Below are 20,882 nucleotides of genomic sequence, written 5' to 3' on the forward strand. Positions count from 1 at the left end.
AATTTAATACTGTTTTCAGGGAATCCTAATCAACTTATATTTGAAAATAGGAATCTGCAATACTAACCATGTGACCACAACTCAACTTAATGCTCGTGATATTCTCACATACATAACTTTGGGTAGAAACCAAAGTGTTCAATCATTCTTTTGACTTCTATCCGCACCCTTATATTGGGTAGGTGTTAATTTTATCATTAGTTTTATAAAGGCAAGGTCATCAGCTCTGCATTTCAGAATTGAAAATGATTTTTTTAAATATATTTGAAAGGATAAAGATGTTGTAAGTGAAGGATACTACTGCTATATGGGAAGGGAGATAGAGGCGGAATAGAATGTAGGAAATACCATCTACAATCTACCAATTTTTACGTAATAATATTATATTCATGAAAACACATATTTTTTTCATAGTTATATGTATTAATTAAAAGAAAAAGAATGTTGATAAAGAAATTAAGAGGAATAATAGTATAAATACGAAAAAAATATGTTGTTAGGGCTATCAAAAAACGGGACGGTCCCGATCAAAACGGGATGTATGGTCACTTTAAGTATAGCAGCAATGGCTAGGACACTCGGATTGCATGCCTATACTCACTTGTGTAATTTAGACACAAATCACTGAGTCCCTTAAGGAGAAATAATGGTACATTATATACTAATTTCATTCCTCAAATTCCACTTAGTCTAAAAAATTCCCTATCGAGTTCCAAAGGGGAAAGCTTGTTTTTTTGCAGAAATTTTCCCCCAGCAATATGAACAATATATAAATCACCGATATTAAAACCCACTCGGGTGCAGATTTTAGAATGAATTATGTATAAGGATATGATTATTTAAAAATATAAATTATGATGTATGTATTTTTTCCAGACTTAAAATGGAACCAGGAATCATATGCTTTCAACACTGTGGCCCTAAAGTCTTTTGCAAAGAACTTCCTGATTCTTGTCCAGTATGCAAAGCTGATTTATCAGTTGCAGATTTTGGTTTACTTCCTTTCAGGTTGGTATAGAATGAATCAATAAATTAAAAATAATGTGGTTGTATTGTTTTTCTTTGACTCGTATTTAGTTATCGGTAAAGTTTTTTTTTACAATAAACACAAAATTTGCATATTTTCCAAAATCAAATGTATGTTTTATTTTTTATTTTATCAATAATAGCTATCTAGTATGCCTGATTTATATAAATTTGGCGAGTTTTTTGTTATTTCATCCTTGTTTTCCAGAAATACAAGGTACAATAAAAGTGTCAAAGAATTTTCTGAAATTCAGATGGATTCTGCTATTATTGATATTCCATTTTAACTTTTAACTAACATTGCTACAATAAATTTATTATGAAACAGATTTCAAAAATAATGCACAGTAAAGTAATTGGTTTGGTATTTAAAAAAATATGTATTTGACATATTCAATTCAATTAAATTTTAATTCAATTCAATTTATTTAATAATTAATACATACATTACAAACTAACATTTAAGGCGTATACATTAAAAAAAAAAAATTTAAAAAGTAAGCAAGTAGACTCTTGTTAAATGTGTAGAAGAATCCCGCTTCGGAAAACTCCTTCGGACACATGGAACAGATCAATATCCAATGTGATATTGTTCAACATAGCGGTAGTTATGTATATACCAATAATACAACTCATTTTTCTTAAAAACGATTTTAAACAACAATAAAAAATCATTGTTCTAAATAATTACACCGCTTTTGGGAAATGATATCACATTCCTTTCCCTAGTTGTCAGTCAGTCTTACCAAAAGTGACATTCTTGAGATAACTCGGTTTCTCTGTTTCCCTCATATAAAATTACTTTGATTATAAATTGAGAACCCGTCATTCTAGTAACTGTGATATTTTCCTTCCATATTGCTAAATTCTTAAAATATAGAAGTACATACATTAATAATATAGAAGTACACTAATTAAAGTACACAATTTTATTTTGAATTTCATATAATTTTCAGTAAGTAGTATTTTATTTCATAAATTTGTATGTATAGGGTCCGCCATCTAAAGTTTTTTTTTTCAACTAGTGCTTATTTCGTGAATGGTAACACTTAGCTCATGTCTGATTTGACAGATAATTAGTTTTATCCTTCCGCTGAGCGAATATGGTTGTGTATACGCTTGAACAACGCTGGGAAATATTGCGACATTACTTTGAAAATCATGGTAATGTTGCAGAATGTGTGCGAAAATTGCGTACGGTTTTTGGAAGAAGAGAATCACCGTCAGCTCCGTATGTTCGTTATCTTGTGAAAAAAGTGAAAGAAACTGGCATCCTCATCGATAAACCAAAGCGTGAAAAGCCAAAAACAGTGCGTACACCCGAGAATATCGATGTTGTGGCAGAAAGTGTGCGTGAAGCGCCATCAACATCAATTCACCGTCGTTCTCAACAATTGAACATTTCGGAGACATCATTGAGACGAATTTTGCATAAAGACCTTGGTATGACGCCATACAAAGTCCAATTGGTTCAGGAGTTGAAGCCAACTGACCATCCAATGCGTTTTCGCTTCGCTGAGTGGGCCTGCGATCGACTTACAGAAGATGCCGATTTTGCCAAAAAAATCATCTTTTCGGATGAAGCTCATTTTGATCTTGGCGGGTATGTAAACAAGCAAAATTGTCGTATTTGGGGCACAGAAAACCCGCACGCATACATTGAAAAGCCGGTACACCCAAAACGAGTCACTGTTTGGTGCGGATTTTGGTCCAGAGGCATAATTGGGCCATTTTTCTTTGAAAATGAGCAAGGAGTGGCCGTTACAGTCAATGGCGATCGTTATCGGGCCATGTTGAACGGATTTTTGTTCACAAAAATTGAAGAGGAGGATATTGGCAACATTTGGTTTCAACAGGACGGCGCTACGTGCCACACAGCCGAAGCTACACTCGATGTTTTGCGCCCTGTTTTTGAAAAAAAAAAGTTATTTGGCGGACCCTTTATATAATTCACGGATTTCTAGAATATGTTTAAAGCACTAATATTTTTATTTTCCCCTAATTAAACACCGTTTATTCCTATTCGCTTTTTAAGAAGCATAATATCAATATTTGTTCTTTTGTTGTTTCAGAGTGCCGTTCCCGTTTGTTAAAGCATCGCAGAATGCGTGTGCAGTTTTAATAAAACCAACAACAGGAGACTTCTTGAAGTACGTAATTTTTTAAAAACATTACTTTAAAATTATTATTATATTTTACTAATTTGTTTTTTCTTATTTACTACTTTTTAGTAAACTGGTATTGTAGGTTAAATGGGTATTTTTTTAAATTTATTGATAAAAAGCACTTTTGGACGTTCATATAATAAATATTTTGTTTTCCTCAGCCAATGAATTTTTTTGTAAAAAAAATTGTGCTTATCGTGTTTTACACTGCCAATTATATTACTGAACTTGCAAACAGTTCAGTAATTAGCACCACATTCAGCGAGCCAAAAATAGACTGATCATTATTATAAAATTTGTCACTGTGTTGATTGTAAAACTTCAAACTTGACTCCCGGAAATATGAGATTATAACTTTATTATATTAACCTATACTTGAACCTAAATAGTTAACATTACCTGATAAAGGTACACTTTATATTCCACACACATAACTTGCATCATTTATAATGTTGATGTTATAAGCCTCTCCAAAATAACAAAATTTTCAAATCCTAAAATGAACTTTTTGATGTTTCTCTTAGTTAATTGTTCAATATTCAATCATGAGTTTGATCAACGATATTTTCAAACCTTTTTTTCATGCAATTTTTAACTGAACATCATTAAACCGCTAAGATACACGGGCAACATGTGTACTTGCCCTCAGCGAGTGAGACTTTAACTTGTGCTGACTGCAGAGAAAGATATGTGCACAAATAAATGTAAATATATGTTTTGTTATCAATTTCAGTGAATACTTCAATTCCAAGGATCTACATATTGGTGTTACAACATCTTCATGTAAAGTTATTGAATTCGATAAGAAGGGACTTCAGAGGAAAGGAGAAAATTGGGATCAATGTCTTCTTATAGGGCAGTTGCCGCTTTCCTGGGTGGACCACTGGGATGAAACACTAGAGCAGGTATAATTTTGCATCAGATGTGTGGTAAACCTTACAAATTGAATGTCACATATTGTTGGCAGAGTCTCTAAATAAAGTATGTAAATCACACATAAAAATTTATGTTTGTATGATTTAGAGAAAATTTAGAGTTCATTATATGTGTATTCATTTTTAAATTTGTGTTTATCTAGATTTATTATTTTATTTTCGAATCTCAACAACATAAATATCTCAAATAACACCATTGAAAGTATTAATTGACCTTTTATTATGTGAAAAGTTTCCATCGTTATACAATTCTGTAACATTTTATTTCTTCCAATTTTAGATATGTAAACAACCATATTGGACTCCAGAAAACTACAAAGAGGAATCCTATAATTGTTATACATTTGTGCTGGCATTTTTGAGAGAAGTAAACTGTGGAAAGATGTCGGAAGCGGCAGCGTGCAGAACAACTTTCTGTGAAAAGTTTATTGTTCCTCGAACCACTGCAGCCGGGAAATATATTTCTCTGTATCGGAGAGTTCGCGATAGTGGAATATTTATTCATTGGGAAGACGGGAAGGGTAGACATGAGAAAAGACACCAGTAATCGTCAATACATAATTATATTAAAATATTATTGTGCAATTTCATGTCATTCCTCCTTATTTAATATTTCTTTTCTATTTTCATATCATGTCACAAACAAATGCAACATCTAGTTCAATGTAAAGTCTTTTGATCTGAGATGGTAAATTTTAATCGATATTCTTTAGTATTTCTACCCTTGTCTTTAATTTTTATTTTTTTATAAAATTGTTAATACGTTATTTTTTACTATTGGCATTTTCACATCTAATTCTGGGCAGTCACAATTTATGATGTATAAATTAGTATTCTTGGATTTCTCTTGCGAGTGATTCTTTAACCTGTCGGGGAGTGAGTTTCTGCGGACAAAACTGTATTTTGGGGGTCAGTTTTTTTGATATTTTATTTTTAATTTTTATAATTTCATATTATAGTCGATGCTATGAGAAATATATATTCTTGAATATTTTTTTGTTATTTACAACAGTAAACATGATTTATCAAAACTTCGATAATTTTGCCGTTAATAATGTTTTAAACATGTTTTGATATAAATCATGTCATAAATCATGTTTTGTATCGGCCGTACATGTACGGCCATACTCCTATGAGGAAAATTTGGTATGGCCGTGATATGTACAGCCATACTCCCGGACAGGTTGAACTGTGCTTATGTTCAAACTATCAGTATTAAATTTAAATAATATTTTTATTTATATTAATTTATTTCATTATATATTAATCGGTATTACATTTTTGTGGGTCGATATTTTGGCTGACATTCGTGTTTTTATTAACTTTATCATTTAAAAAAAAAGTGTTGAACTAAAAGTTGGAATATGTATACAGGCGGATAAATATAGATATTGCAAAATCGGACTTATTCCTTTGCTTCTTTCTATCCAGTGACTTAGCATTTATATTTCACTATATTTCTTTTAAGCAGACACATTACATAATCAAAATAGTTCAAAATAGTTTCATAGTTAAAAACAAACGCCTTATACCCATAATTAAATTATGGTACAAAGTACATAAATGTAGTGTATTAATAACACTTTGCCAAATATTATATTTTATGTAAATGAAGTATTATTAAGTTACATTTATTATTAGTTTCATAAATACATATTGTAAATAATGTAGGGAATTTTTTCCCTTATGAAGTATGTAATCAATGCCATGTTTTTTCTGGTGCCTTTAGTTTTTCTCCCAGATATCCAGAAATCTTGTCTTCAATATAACTTGGTAATGAGTAATATGTACTTGTATGATGAACAAGGAAAATTTTGCCTCCAAAACTAAACAAAATTCTAAACAAAGCTCTAAACTTATTAGATTGTCTTCAAAACAAATATTTGACTGTTTTGGCATGCCTATTTACATAATGTCATTATTGGCTTGACTTATTATTGTAGTTGGGAGTCTGTGTCTATCAGAAAGGCTCCGAATGTCACTTTATAGGATAAAGTCAGTCATTCATTCAATACAGATCATTGAAATTGTCTTAATTATTGTCCTTATAGCGAATAGCTAATAGAGAACAAAATTATTTACTTACTAATGTTTAGTAGATTATTTATTAGAATTAAACTATATATTTAAAAACATAAAAAATATGTTTGAAGAACACTTTTTCATTGTTTGATACTCACTAAATATATGAATATATGAAATATACCAAAAGTTAATTCATGGATTGAATAACTGGGAGAAAATATTGTTTTATGCAGTATGTATACAAATTATTAATAGTATTAGAAAATGCAATAAATATTTATTTATCAAAATGTACTTTTAATTCACCCTTTTCCTTTAATAGTGTCAAAAATATAATCCAAAGGAATAAGATAATCGGGATAATACAAGGAAATAAAATGTTTGATTTTGTCCTTGTATTTATACACAGTGCCAAAATAAAAGATTTTCAAAACAATAAGCGATAAAATAATATAAAATCATTTATTGAATTACAATAAAAAAATGTATAAACGGGTAACAAAATTCTGAGTTTAAAAATAATATAATAACAAACATAATATGTATGAGGCTTTTGCAAGTTAAAATTATCGAAAATCATTGAACATTCTCATTTATCCTTGTACATATAGAGAAACCAAAATAAGGATGAAGTAATTTAATCAGTAATTACTTGTTTTCTAGTAATCATTATTGAAATTTTCTTAATATCTTCAGGTGAGATGAACTTCTTTGTACTCGGTAGTTTAGTGAATCTTGACCTTCTCTGAGGTAACTCCGACCCAGAATTTTCCGCCATTGAGAGCGATGGTAGCCCTGTCGAGAGATAATAACAAAATGTATTTATGAAACAGGTATATAATTTGTTAATTAAAAATCACATAAAAAAATACCAAAAATATTTTCCCCCTACATTTAAAATTATGATAGTAAATTATTTAGTTGTGTTTTTTACATAATTCTTAAAACAGGAACCCCGTTTAACAACTTACGAATAACTGAAATTCATTAAAAAAATAAAATTATGTATCCAGTATTTCATATATTAGTTGAACCATTTTTTCATATATTACAAAGATAAAACTGGAATAATAATAATTGTATTCATACAAAAAATAAAACAATATCTGAAGAGGAATTAATAATATGCAAATATATATATTTTTTAACCCTTATCCGCATCCTAATGGTGTATAGGGCACTGCGTCATATAAACGCAGTGTTATCGTTTACACATGAAGGAAAGGTGATCAGCCCTCCTCTTCAGGCACCAGACCAGGGTAATATTGAATAAATATTACAGTGAAAAAATCACTTATATTTATTTGACCCCCCCTGGGAATCGAACCTGGGACCTCCAGAATGGTAGCCGAGCGTGCTGACCATTACACAACGGAGGCGGCCAAATATCACAACAACAAAAACCTTTACTTAGAATATTTTTTAATATGTCAAATGCAATCTACATACGAGTAAAATTAGAAATCTATAGTGGACTTTACATGGGAGTTGTATATACAATTAGGTATAATATTATTTGGAAAATTAAACATGTTATATCCATCCATCTGGCACTGTACATAATGGTGCATAGGGTACTGCATTGAATCGACACAGTGTCAATAAAATTGTAATGTAGAGGCAAAGTGATCAATCCTGTAGTCTAGATTCTTGAATCCACAAGTGGAATATGTTAGATTGAATACAGATGAATTAAGTGAAGAACATTACTACTTACATGTACATTGCGGGAAAAGAAACGGAGGAGGAATAGTGTGTAAGAAAAGGAGAATAGGGAGCAATTACCAATTAATAGTTGTATACCCGTATGCGTATAAAATTGTCTAAGTTGGACCCAACATGTTCACTTACCTGAATTCAATATCATTCTTGATATCATCAGTAGCCACCCAGGTCACCTTGAAGCTCCTCTTGTCTTCGTTCTCATCATGCTTCTTGTGGGTGATAGCATTCTGAAAACAAATGATGATTGGTAAAGCTCATTGAATTACTTAAAAAAAATTAAATTTACATTTAAAACGCCAGGATCGGGGAAATATGCGAGATCGAAGATGTCGTTAGGTGGGGAAGGCAACGAAGGAGACAATGGTATCCACATGTGAGGAGAATGAAACCATCCAGACTCCCCCACCTCGCACTGTACGGCCAACCCCATGGTAGACGGCTCCCTGGCAGACCACCAAAGAGATGGATCGACATCGCAGGCGGTTAATCCCTCTTAAAAACAGGCCACAAGGCCTATACCACGAAGAAGAAGAAGAAGCAGATATTTAAAATAAATTTATTCGCTTAATTTTATGTTTAAAAAATAGTAAATAATGTTTGAATTTCTTTTAAAGAATCTCAGTTGGGTAAGGTAAGGATAGATAATTTATTCAAATTTGATTACAAGTAATAATATTGATACGTGTATTTTTATTATTAACAATTAAAATATATTAACGAAAAAAAATATGTAACCAATTCTGGTAAATATCCATAAAATCGAGTGAGCAACCATTGTTATTTTCTATTGAAAAATGTTCACAAAGGTTATTATAAAAAAATTTATTACATTATATATGAATCTTTGAAAGAATGTTTGTTAGATTTAGGATGGTTATTTTGTAAAGTGAAATTGATTGATCAAATGGTAGAATATGGATAAGAAACAAATTAATGGCACGCTACGGATTTTAAACGGCATACATTAAAATTTATTTTCAGATAGCAGAGTGGCGCCAAGCACCCTTCGCTCCGCCCCGTTATCGTCAGCATTTTTTTTGCGCTCGTAACACACGTTCGTTTTACGAATTCCGAATAGAACAAAAACTTTACTAAAAAATATTTCAAACTCGGGATTCCAAGATATTTGATTTGGTTTTGTGCGGAATCAACATGTTGTTATTTTAAGATAAGTGAATTTTCCAAACGAAAATGATGATTGACATGATTATTTTTTGACATTATAAATACGAACAGAAAGATAGTAAAAAGAGTGTAAAACCTCGCATTTTCCAGAATGAGGCACAATTTCACTGCTTTATTACTTCTCATAATGTAGTCTCACGGTACATTTGATCATAATAGTGGGTACGTGCAAAGGTATTCACGTCTGTAGATGACCTTTCTGTTTTTTTTGGTTCTGAAACCAATTGGAATAAATCCCTCACTTTAAGTAAGGTCTCACCATTACAGTTTTCCTCCTGAATGAAAATACCGTATTCCGAAATCGAATTCTAAAAACCGACGTATGGGATAAGGCTCAATGTGCTATTGAAATTTTGTTTTTGATTGAGACAAAAAAAACACGTATTTTTAAATTGATAAAATTGCCTTTTTATTACTTTTAAAATCTTTTTTAAGCGTGTTGAGAGTATGACTTTTTTTGTAAACACCAAACTACATGGTTATTTTAGCGAGGACTATGGCTTAAAAAAAAAATGCTCGATGTAATAAACCATGACGACCTTCGTTGCTGTACCTGGTACCAAGGACAACACAAAAACGGGTTCTGCGTAGGTCATCTGGGCCAATCAATTATATTATGTTAATATATTTATACTAATATTTATTACATAATAAATTCGATAGATACTTTTAGGGCTATTAAATAAATATTTTTGAATCATTAATACCATCCCATATACACAATAATAATATTTTTCAGTAACCCTTTAGAAGAGGGTTAATGTAAAGTGTTATTATTATAACTAATTTGTAGCTATAGAACAAAGTTTATATCGGGTTTATTATATGTTTAATAAAATAAATATTTGTGATTTCATTAATTGATTCGGCTTCGGTCACTTTACGGTCAAATATATCGATTTTTATTTTTACGGTTTACTTGGTAAATATCACTATTTCTTAACATCTATTGTGACACGTGTTTCGATGCATTCCACATCGTTTTCAAATACATGTGAAAAGTAAAACTTAAATTAAAAATTAATATTTTGGTGTTTATAACGTAATAATATTTTCAGGTCGACTTTAAAGATTTGTGTTTGAAAATAGGAATCAAGTTGGTACATAGTGGGATCGAACCTAGAAACTCTGAGACAGAGTCCACTACTCTAACCGCAGGACCACCTACAATCCAATTTGGTTTGTTGACGGTTACATCACTCTCATAATTTTATCAGGCTTATAGGGTGATGAAGGGAGATACATAATCTGTATTTAAGACACAATACATTGTAAAATGTACATGAAATAATAACTTAATTATTTTGCGGGGTTTTCGATTGTATGTATATATTTTTTTTATCAATTCGTGTCCAAACAAATAAGAATAACCTTCATCGTTTCATAGAATTAAATTATTACTATGGAACTTGTCAACAAAAAGTAATTTAACAAGCATGATTGAATTTTGATAATACAGTGACTATTTATACAAATGAATATTATGGTACCTGCCAATGTTAACCGTTATTTAGATAATCGGTTTCTAAGGTAAACAATAGAATTATGATGGCGAACTCAAGGTTAACAAAAGTTAATAGATTGAATATTCGTATAGCTATTATTCGTCGTGATCATATACAATATTCATGTATATCTTCTAAAAATGCAGCTTTAGCAAGAAATCACACTGTAGAAAATAATAAATAATTCATTCCTATAAAAAAGGTAACTAAAATACTAACGCCTAATTTATGGTACATAATAAATATTTTTTGCTATTATTCTTACAACACAAAACGAAAAATATATAAACCAACCAACGGAGGCCGAAAAGCTTTTACAAGTACAGGCATCTGGGTACAAGTTACGGGCGACTTTTCCGAATTTTCTGGATAAGCTCACTTTATTATTTTTCCGGATATATTGAGCCAAGTCTACATAGGTACCACTGGAACTAAATCACTCAAAACAGTGAGCGTACGATCGACTCCCTTTGAATGTAATTGCTTTATAAAAAAATGCCTTAGCCTATTTCATATGTATTATACTTTGTCTAACAATACAGTATTATGTGATAAGCATAACAAAGAAAGATATACTAACTGCTTTTTAAGTCCACACTCTAGAAGTTTATAGTTTCGTAACACGTGTACGTACATGTTTATATACTTAATAAACGGTGTCTGATACAGTTTTTAACAATATTTAGGAATATTAAATAATTAAAATATCAGTAAGTGTAATTGCATTTACTTCCTTAATTTACAAAGAAAATGCACACATGAGTACCAGGCCATAATACATTCATTACTTACCGTCATTATTGTGGAGAAATAAGTAATATAATAAATAAATGCTTCATCGTCTGGTAAAACATATTATGCCATAAAAGTAGCAAGGACATGAATCGACAACTGGGTAGCAACAACCTAACAATATTGTGAACGCATTTATCATACATAAATCATAATAAATTAAAATATAAAATATAAATGGTTATTAGAACGCAAAACGGGTTTGAAAAAATACGACTCCAAGCGTTACAACTTGAAAAAAACTTGCTGGTCAAGTGAGCTTTTCACTGTAAAAGTAGGTACTGCGAAATCTGGTAGATCAAAGTCCGAATTTCGGCGAGGTTGAATGCACTTTCCACATTATCATGTATATCGTATATAGAACATCTAAAATCTACGGTATTTACTTTATACGTGTAGAGAGAACGAAATAATTTCAGTAAAAACTGAATACCGAAATCTCTGTAATTGCAATAAGGAATTTGTATGCATACTTATAAAAAAATTGAGATAAAAAATAAATGCCTATTATCCTTACTGCATACATATGTGTTAATATTAATGCGCATAAAAGTGTTTGTGTACATGAATAATGTATATGTACACAAACGTTTCTAAATATTAATGTTATAATATCTCAATTTGTCTCAAAACGTGTAGCTATAATGATTCAATTTTATTATTTTAATATGATGGTGTGTAAAAAATCAAGCGCAATGCACTATAATGTACGAGTTTAACATCTGAATCGATTTTTAATATTTAGATTTTTTGAAATGTATTATCAGTTTACTGAAAATGTCGATATCCAAATAAATTTCATGATCGATAGGAATCTATGTGTTACGTAAATATTTAATTTGATAATATTTTTTTTTAAATCGTCCAAAGATACAATTTGTAATTATTGGTACATAATTGGGGAACTAACTTATTATTCAAATATATTAATCATAAGATAGATAAAAATATGTAATAATGGTATATCCACCGAAATAAATAAACTTAAAAGGAAGATAGAATACAAGTGCCTACCTTCATAATTATAAAAAAAAATATGCACTTTTTTGTTAAAATTACATCACCTAGTTTTCATCATTTATGTTCTTAAAGCTGCTTTTATTTCAAGATCACTTACGCAATTCGGCATCTTGGTGAAGCCCTTTTAAAATCTTAATTTTCACATGTTCAGTGAACCAAACGACTACTATAATATTTATGTCTTGTGTTTATTTATTGATGCCAGAGAGCTAATAATACTACTTATCGTGTCTCGGAAAACTTAATGAGAACTTAATCGTGGACCTTGGATTGCAAAATTGCAACTTGCATCCTATCATTACTATTCACTATTCACTATTCATTGCAACTCGGTACATTCACACTTTATGTATAAGTACAATGTACTAATTTAACGAAACGAAATACGAAAAGTGAAAGGAACGTATGCACCTGCATTATGTATAGATTGCATACCTACATAGCGTTTTCAAATAAAATTACGATAAATTTATATCGATGAATCTTTCCTAAAGTGTAAAGGCATTTATAATTTATACGGGATCAACCCATTCGCAAAAGTCTTCAATTATGAACAATAAATCATTTCGCTCTTCGTCTTTCATTTATTGAGATATTCATTTAGCCAAAGCGAAAATTAAACAAAACAAAAATTTAAACACGTATATGTATATAGAAACTACACTTTTTAAATTGTAAGTTATAAAAAAATGAAGTCCAGAAGTAATGTTAAAGTTATCTATATTACTTAGTTAACACGTCATATATCCATTGTTATTGATCACTTGGTTATGTTATTCAAAAAACTGGTTGACGTATATATTTCAACGCATAATATTATACATGGATAAATTCTACGAAACATTACCATTAAAACTGAAGCAAAGAAAAGCAATATATTTTTTTTAGATGTAATGTAAATTCGATGACAAAAAATATTTTAATAAGCAGGTGTGTATGCCGATACCGCTTTTCAAAAAAAAATAATACTGGCTTTAAGAGGACTAGCCAAACTTGTTTTATATAATACGACCATCCGTGGACTTAACACATAACTATGGTATTACGCCCGTGCAGACTAAATTTGCGATTAATGTGGAAGTATATGATATTATATAATGACACTTGCGCAATAAAGCTAAACACTCTACTGATTTATCACTCTCCCAGAAAATTAATTTATAAAATAACAGTTAAAAAAACATTTTAGTCAAAACGTGTTTACATAACCATAATCTTATGGAATAAATTTTCAGAGAAAAGTAGGTACTTAACAATGGTTACCGCACGATGCCATCGTTATGGCTAGTAATAATGTCAAGTAGGTGCATTGACATTTGTGTTTTTTTAAACATTATAATAGTGAGCAGAATCTCGTATAATATCTCTTTTTTATCTCTCGTAAAATATGCTTATATTTTGTAATAGAAACATGATTTTCAGCACTAAACTGTAAAATGCAGCGAACGGTACTGCATTTAATGGAGCACCGCTAGTGTTCTAATAAAAAAGTTATTCTTCTATTGTTGCAATAAATAGGAATACGCTTTTTAATTCTTGGCCTGATGGGAATCAATTCAAAGCCGAGATATAATCCAAAATGGACAATAAATCTTTTGTTTTAATGAAGAAAAATGATTGAATTATTTGGTTTGAAAATTTGATTTAAGGAAAGCAATATTTTTTAATTCGTATGTATACCACTTCAATAATAGTGCAGAATGGTAAACGTTACACCAGTATGCAAAGCTTTGTGTAAAGCCTATAAGGGTAACTCGCAATCTGGATGATTCTAGTAGCCTGTCGTGTCTATGCGCACAAAAAAACTTATTTTTTCAATACAAAAACGGTACTATTTTAAGCAAAAAAAAAACAATTGTGGTTTAAAGAAAATTAAGTTGCAATTTTTTTTATTGACCCTTAAGCTAGCCCAGTGTTTCGCAAACTTTTTCTATTCAAGTTACACCTACCAAATTCAGAAATTTCAGAGGTGCATATTTACCATTTATGGTAACATATTATGTTTAATGCGAAATGTGAGCCTACTTAACTGAGCACAGGCAATCAAAATTTGGAGCAATTGTGTTATTTTCACAAAACTAGACTTTTTTCCCCGGCACACCAACTAATTATCACGGCACACCAGTGTGCCGCGGCACACACTTTGCGGAACAATGAGCTAGCCGATGATGGTCATAAGCTCTGAAATAGACTCTCATATTCTCTTATCATAAAAAAATAGTTCGTCTCTGATGAGACATATTTAAAATGTTTTTTTTAAAAAAATCTTCCTTACCGCTTTTCCGTTCCCGCAGTCCACCAGCTGCACGAAGTTGTCTCCCGCCGGCACCTTGAACTGCCCCACGGGCGTGTTGCCCTGCCGGGCCTGCACGAGGAAGCCGCGGATCTTGTCGCCGGCCCCCTTGCCCGTGATGGTGAGCTCCACGGAGTCCCCGGAGCGGATGGCCTTGCGGCTGGTGCTCAGCGTGTAGGGCGCCGGGCTGTCCTGGGCCGGCGTGCCGTGCTGGGGCACCATGTCCTCGCACGCGTCCTCGGGCGCTCCGGCCGAATAGCCGGACGCCGGAGCCGCGAGCGCCAGCAGGGCGGACACCGCGAGGAAACATACTTTGAAGGCCATCCTGGAACAAAAGATCAGTGGATTAACATAACATATCCAGGGCTTTTTTTTCCAATGGAACGTCGTTACGGCACTTTTTTCAAGAAATTTAAATTTTTAATAATATATATATATATATATATATATATATATATATATATATATATATATATATATATATATATATATATATATATATATATATATATATATATATATATATATATATGTATATATATATATATATATATATATATATATATATATATATATATATACATATATATATACATATATATATATATATATATATATTTACATATATATATATATATATATATATATATATATATATATATATATATATATATATATATATATATATATATATATATATATATATATATATATATATATATATATATATATATATATATATATATATTATATATATATATATATATATATATATATATATATATATATATATATATATATATATATATATATATCTTCTTCTAACCCTTATCCGCTCCCAATGGTGCATAAGGCACTGCATCGTATTGACGCAATGTTATTCTTATCTTTACTAATATAAAGGCAAGAAGATCACACCTGCGCTTCAGGGACAAGTCCAGGGTAATATTAGAGTGCGAAATCACTAAAATTTATTTTCACCCCCTGAGAATCGAACCCGGGACCTCCAGCACGGAAGCTTAACATGCTAACCATTACACCACAGGCGAACAGGATATTATAAACATAACACAAACATTTGGAAATTACGGACGATAACATTATACATAAGTACATCATAATAAGAAGCACGATTGTCCTTTAAAACGAACCGTCTGGAATTAGCCAACTGAAAAATTGTTGCAAGTACAGATTTCGCCATTGGAGTTGAGATAACTAAGGTATTTTTAAGGTCACTGTTAACAATAGAATACTACATACATATTTACCTTGAAGAAGCCCTGAATAAGTCTCCCATAACAGTGGCCAAAAGGCCGGTAAGAGGTAATATTACACGGTATACCTTAAGTGTGTCTTTAATAACATTTAAAAAAAAACAGGTTTAAAAAATATCTATGTAGGTATAAGATGCGGTACAATCGAACAATCGCAATAGAAACGAAGAACTAAACTTTTGGTAATGTTATATATTCATACAGTATCGAGCAGATTAATTGAAGTTAAACTTTTTTTTGTATTTTCAGTTCCCTCTAAAAAAAATGTTTTTGGGTGTTCTCTTACTATGGACCAGGGCTGCTTCTTTCAGTGACTGATATGATGAATAGTGAGAGGTATCAATCAATCCTACTGAAAAGGACGCTACCAGATATACAAAAACAAAGGTCAAATGGTAATGAAATATTTCAGCAGGATTCAACCCCCTGCCACATATCCAAAAAAAATTATGAAAATTTTCACACAAAAACAATGAACTGTGTTGGAGTGGTCAATTATTTTGCCAGGCATAATCTTATTGGAAATCTATTGGCAATCTGTAAGAATCGGCTCTTCAAAATTGATTGCACTACGGTGGAAAAGCTCATTTTGTCCATAATTCAGGTATGGTTTCGAGGCGAAAAAAAAAATGGCATCCACGTGCCAAAATCTTATTTAATAAATGCCAAGAAGAGTGAAAAAAGCCCAATGAGATCATACTAAATATTAATTTGTGAAACAACTAATAAACAAAAGATTTTACAAAACTTTTAACGAAAGTACAACAGCAAAAAGTTTTGTTTCAATTAATCTGTTCGATACTGTACATTTTGTATATCAAGGTAAAAAAAAAACAAAACGATGTGTTTTTCACGGAGGGGTATGAGGCATAAACGTTGCAAAATAGCGGTTTTTTTTATTTACATTAACACCAAACACGACATGATCTCATGTTGTCAATCCAAATACAAACCGGCTTTGACTTTTTGACAAAAAATACATTCTCGTTGTGGATATTGACAATAATTGGGACAGAGAGCGGAGAGTGTATCGACTCCACCACTTTCCTCTTATGTACAGAAGCTGATGGCTCCTTTGCCGGCTTATCGCATGTAAATCAAAACTTGGTCGCTGTTCCAGGTGGTCGATTATAGTGGATAAATAACGCATTAATTACGTGAAGCAGAACTTTACTTCGGGGCTTTTATTTCTAACGACTTTAGCATTAACCAGCTATCGATCTGTATTTTCAGGAACATAATTCAGATTTTTAAGGTAAGAATAAAAAAAAACAAATGATTTATTCCACCAAATAGAAGTAAAGTTTAAATTATCTACACTACGTAGTTGAAACGTGAACTTTGAGCTGAAATCGATGCTTTATATGGAAAATTGCTAAAAAAATTGGGTTTTGTGTGATCTGGAGTCAAATTTGTATTAAACGTCATTACTTACTATGTATCTAATCAGAGCTTTGATACCTCCTAAGAAAACTCTGCATTGTGTATTGAGTCCATTATGTAGGGCCAAACGTATGTAAGTAAAATTAAAAATGTGTATTTTATGGAATTGTACGAAAAACTAAGTTCTCATTTGACATATTCTCATATCTTGTATTCGCATAAAAATTGGTGGTAGGAAAAATCCGAGGTTAGATAATATTACGTACATTTCGTTTTTTCTCTAAACATGGTACCTACTATAATATCTTTATAAAATGGAGAAGATAAATGATATGTATTTACAGATGTACATATTACTACATAAGCAAAAATTATGTAGGTTATGCAAGTATTCGTCTATCATAAATATAAATAAAAAAAAAGTAATATAGAAAGATAAATAAATGTTGTGAAATATTGTCAGACTTGTCAATTTGTCATCGTAAATAAAGTCATAGATTGGCCAAAAACCCGTTGAAGAATAAACTTAAAATGAAAAAAGCTGTTGTATTATGGAACAAGAGTTTGGTAAATTTGGTTAGCCTTGTCCTCCTTACATATTGACAAGTTTAATCACTAGAAAAGAAAAAAAATCCTTCCAATTACTTTGATACCCAATTCTGTTAACAGGTCGTATAATACTTTATTTATGTACCTATTGAAAAAAATACAACCTGATAAAATTAAACGTATAATACGTATAAAGATTTGTATTTTAACTATATGACTGAATAGATAAAAATAAATTAAAATCAGAAAGTATAACAAGTTTTTTTTAATGTTAATAAAAATGATCCCGGGATAAAAGTTCATTTTTGTTCAATTTATTACATCACATACCTTTTTTCCGTACTTTCTTAGTATACAGAGCATTTTAATATAAGTTCATAACTTATATGTGAGGCTTAATTCGAAAATGAGTAAAAATAACAATGGAATGCTGTGTTTTAAAAAATAGACTTTTAATTCGTGTAATATAATCCTGATTTATTTTATAAATTATGGAAAAAAACGTCTAAATACTTTTTGTGCAAAAAAACTTGATATGAACATATTTGTGAACATCTTACGAATTGCTATAAAATAGAACAAAACCAATCCGAAGCAATACGATGATCGTAAAAATAATATTTACAAAAAGAAATCGTGTTTTGCATAGAAAACCAAATCTGAACTCCAAATCCCGTTGTAAATTTTGTTATTATATATAGGTATATTTTTTCAATTCAAAAGGCCTTTTTTATATCCTGGAATATTATGGTAAGGACTTAAACTTTAAATATTCCAAAAAATCCATTTATTAACGTTTTACATGATTTATGGTTTATATTTAAAATATTTACCTAAATGAGATTTTTCTTACAATTTCAATTATGTAGCTTAAAATTATTCTTTTGTAATTTTTCTGTTTTGGAATTTTACTTATATATAAACTTATGACCATTCGTTACTTGAATAAATTATCCTTTATTATCCCGAGGGAATGTAATTCTCAATATTTTTATATGTTTATTTTACGAAACGATGTTACGACGTGTATAATACCTAACATATGTTTTATATGAATAGATATCTAATACTTCGAGTCATTGAATCTTATGCGTGTTTTTATTCCTTATGAAAAATCAATTTGTTATAAGGTCATTGATCGGATAATCCAGCATCTTCTGACTAATAAAAATAGCACCGACGAGCAGGTTTTAAGAACATTGCCAAAAAAAAGAATATCTCATTATTATAAAAAGGTTAATTTCAAATAAGTACTCGTATGTAGTTCAGGTTTTATATTTATCCGCATGAATTAATTAGGTATAAACTTCACGTGATTGGGAAAATTTCCTAAATATTTTTTTTAACTCAGATTACTACAACTATTTATTATTTATATAGAAAAAAACTATTTATTATTTATTTGGTAAAAACACGTAGATGACTTTACGATCTTACATTACAATATTTATGATTAGGTACCAGCTACTTATTTTATTAGTTAACAATTTTAAATTAGATCATGTTAAACATTTAATAGAATTTAAAATAAAAATAGTAATAAGAATAATTTTTAAGGTAATTATGAATTTCAGCACACCATTGTGTTGTGACCGTCGCGTGTTGACCTCGCCATAAAGAGTTTTCGCAACTTTTCATATTACATACATACAAAGGCACCAAAGCATTTTGACAGAAAAACAGGTTTTTCTTGTCTTTATACCGTACTCTAATAATTATTCACCAGTTAATGAGTACTTAAAACGTGAGCATATATTTATTATAATTAATATTGTATCGGTAGATCCCTATTATTTTTTTTTAACTGTAGGCCAGTAAATACACGATGATATTAAAAATAAATTCAAATCGCACCTCATATTACTAATTTAATTTATACACATAAGTAAAATAGACAATAAGATAAGATAATAAGAGTAATACATCCCTAATTGGCGACTGAAATGATAAGAATAATATCTTTAACATAATATTTTAATTTAAATATTTGGGCACATATTATGACTTAATATAAAAGGTTGGGTGCCCAAATATTTAAATTTCTTGTTATTTTTCATCATTTACGCATTAGTAAATGTAAAATAAGTAGTAAATGTTGTGAAAAATTATCAAGTGACATTTTAATATAAGTTTGTGTATTTAATCGTTGACTATTTTAGATAGGTCCGTATCAAAATATTTCACATAATTTTTGTCAATTTTATAAAAATATCAAATCTATATCTAGTATCAAATCTGAAAACTTGTTTTTTTTTCTTATTCGATATAACATATGTAGGTTACCATGAATAAAAATTAAGACCATGTTCTAATAATTAAAACACATTATTTGAAATATTTTTCAAAAATTTAAACTGTATTGAATGTAGTTCTGTGGCTAAGACTCCTTTTGATTAAAAACTCAGATATTTTCAATAAAAAACAAAGAAAGGAATATATTGTGCAACCTGACAATAATTATTCATTAAAAGAGTAAGTAATAAAAAACTTATGCGTAGCATTCAAATAAAACTATGCCTAAACTATTATATACAAAAATATAAGAAATAATATTTAAACATTTATTTATATTTTATATTACAATATAACACTAAAAAAGAGTATTGAGAATTATTGCATACTAATGGTAAAATTTAATTTGACAAATCTTAACAACATATAAGAATATGATGTAAAATAGATGATAATTAATTAATTAAAAATAAATTAAAAACTTGCCTGATTTTAGATTGATCTTTCCGGAACGAATTCAAAATGGACAGTGTGTTGCTCTGACTCGAACGCGTTCTTTTTACATTTCCAGTCAAAACTTTAAACTTTCGTGGAAGGGGTAAAGGCGGTGGCGCATGGCGATGCTTCTGCAAAATGCTGGATTTATAATAAATTAAGTAATTACGAGGTCTTTATTGTACCGCAGACGTAATAAATATATAAATATTTGATAAAGTATACTACATCCATAAAAATAACATTACCATCACCAGTTATTGATTCAATGTAACTAT

General features: G+C 30.2%; 2 protein-coding genes across 4 annotated transcripts in view; one reads left to right on the forward strand and one right to left on the reverse strand.

Annotated features, from left to right (window-relative positions):
* Positions 1 to 5,252, forward strand: part of LOC148313520 (MKRN2 opposite strand protein) — a 31,262-nt gene extending 26,010 nt beyond the window's left edge. For 2 of the 3 annotated variants that reach the window (XM_088261450.1, XM_088261442.1), the window contains exons 2-5: positions 877 to 1,008; positions 3,099 to 3,176; positions 3,925 to 4,096; positions 4,407 to 5,252. In XM_088261450.1, the coding sequence (XP_088117576.1) occupies positions 884 to 1,008; positions 3,099 to 3,176; positions 3,925 to 4,096; positions 4,407 to 4,673 (642 nt within the window). In that variant the 5' untranslated portion in view covers positions 877 to 883 and the 3' untranslated portion in view covers positions 4,674 to 5,252. Of the gene's footprint in view, positions 1 to 19; positions 179 to 876; positions 1,009 to 3,098; positions 3,177 to 3,924; positions 4,097 to 4,406 lie in introns of all 3 variants that reach the window. The other variant, XM_088261434.1, reaches the window with a different exon arrangement.
* A 152-nt stretch (positions 5,253 to 5,404) lies between these two features.
* On the reverse strand, positions 5,405 to 20,744 carry l(2)34Fc (reeler domain-containing lethal (2) 34Fc). The gene is made up of 4 exons (XM_088261463.1): positions 20,596 to 20,744; positions 14,654 to 14,996; positions 8,003 to 8,103; positions 5,405 to 6,946 (listed from the first exon to the last, which is right to left on the reverse strand). Exons 2-4 carry the CDS (start codon positions 14,993 to 14,995, stop codon positions 6,877 to 6,879), a joined length of 513 nt encoding a protein of 170 aa, XP_088117589.1. The 5' UTR covers position 14,996; positions 20,596 to 20,744; the 3' UTR covers positions 5,405 to 6,876.
* Between the last annotated feature and the right edge of the window lie 138 nt (positions 20,745 to 20,882).

This window comes from Brachycentrus maculatus, unplaced genomic scaffold, assembly GCF_059751285.1.
Source record: "Brachycentrus maculatus isolate JH-2025_06_01 unplaced genomic scaffold, ASM5975128v1 h1tg000010l, whole genome shotgun sequence".
Classification (NCBI taxonomy): Eukaryota; Metazoa; Arthropoda; class Insecta; order Trichoptera; family Brachycentridae; genus Brachycentrus; species Brachycentrus maculatus.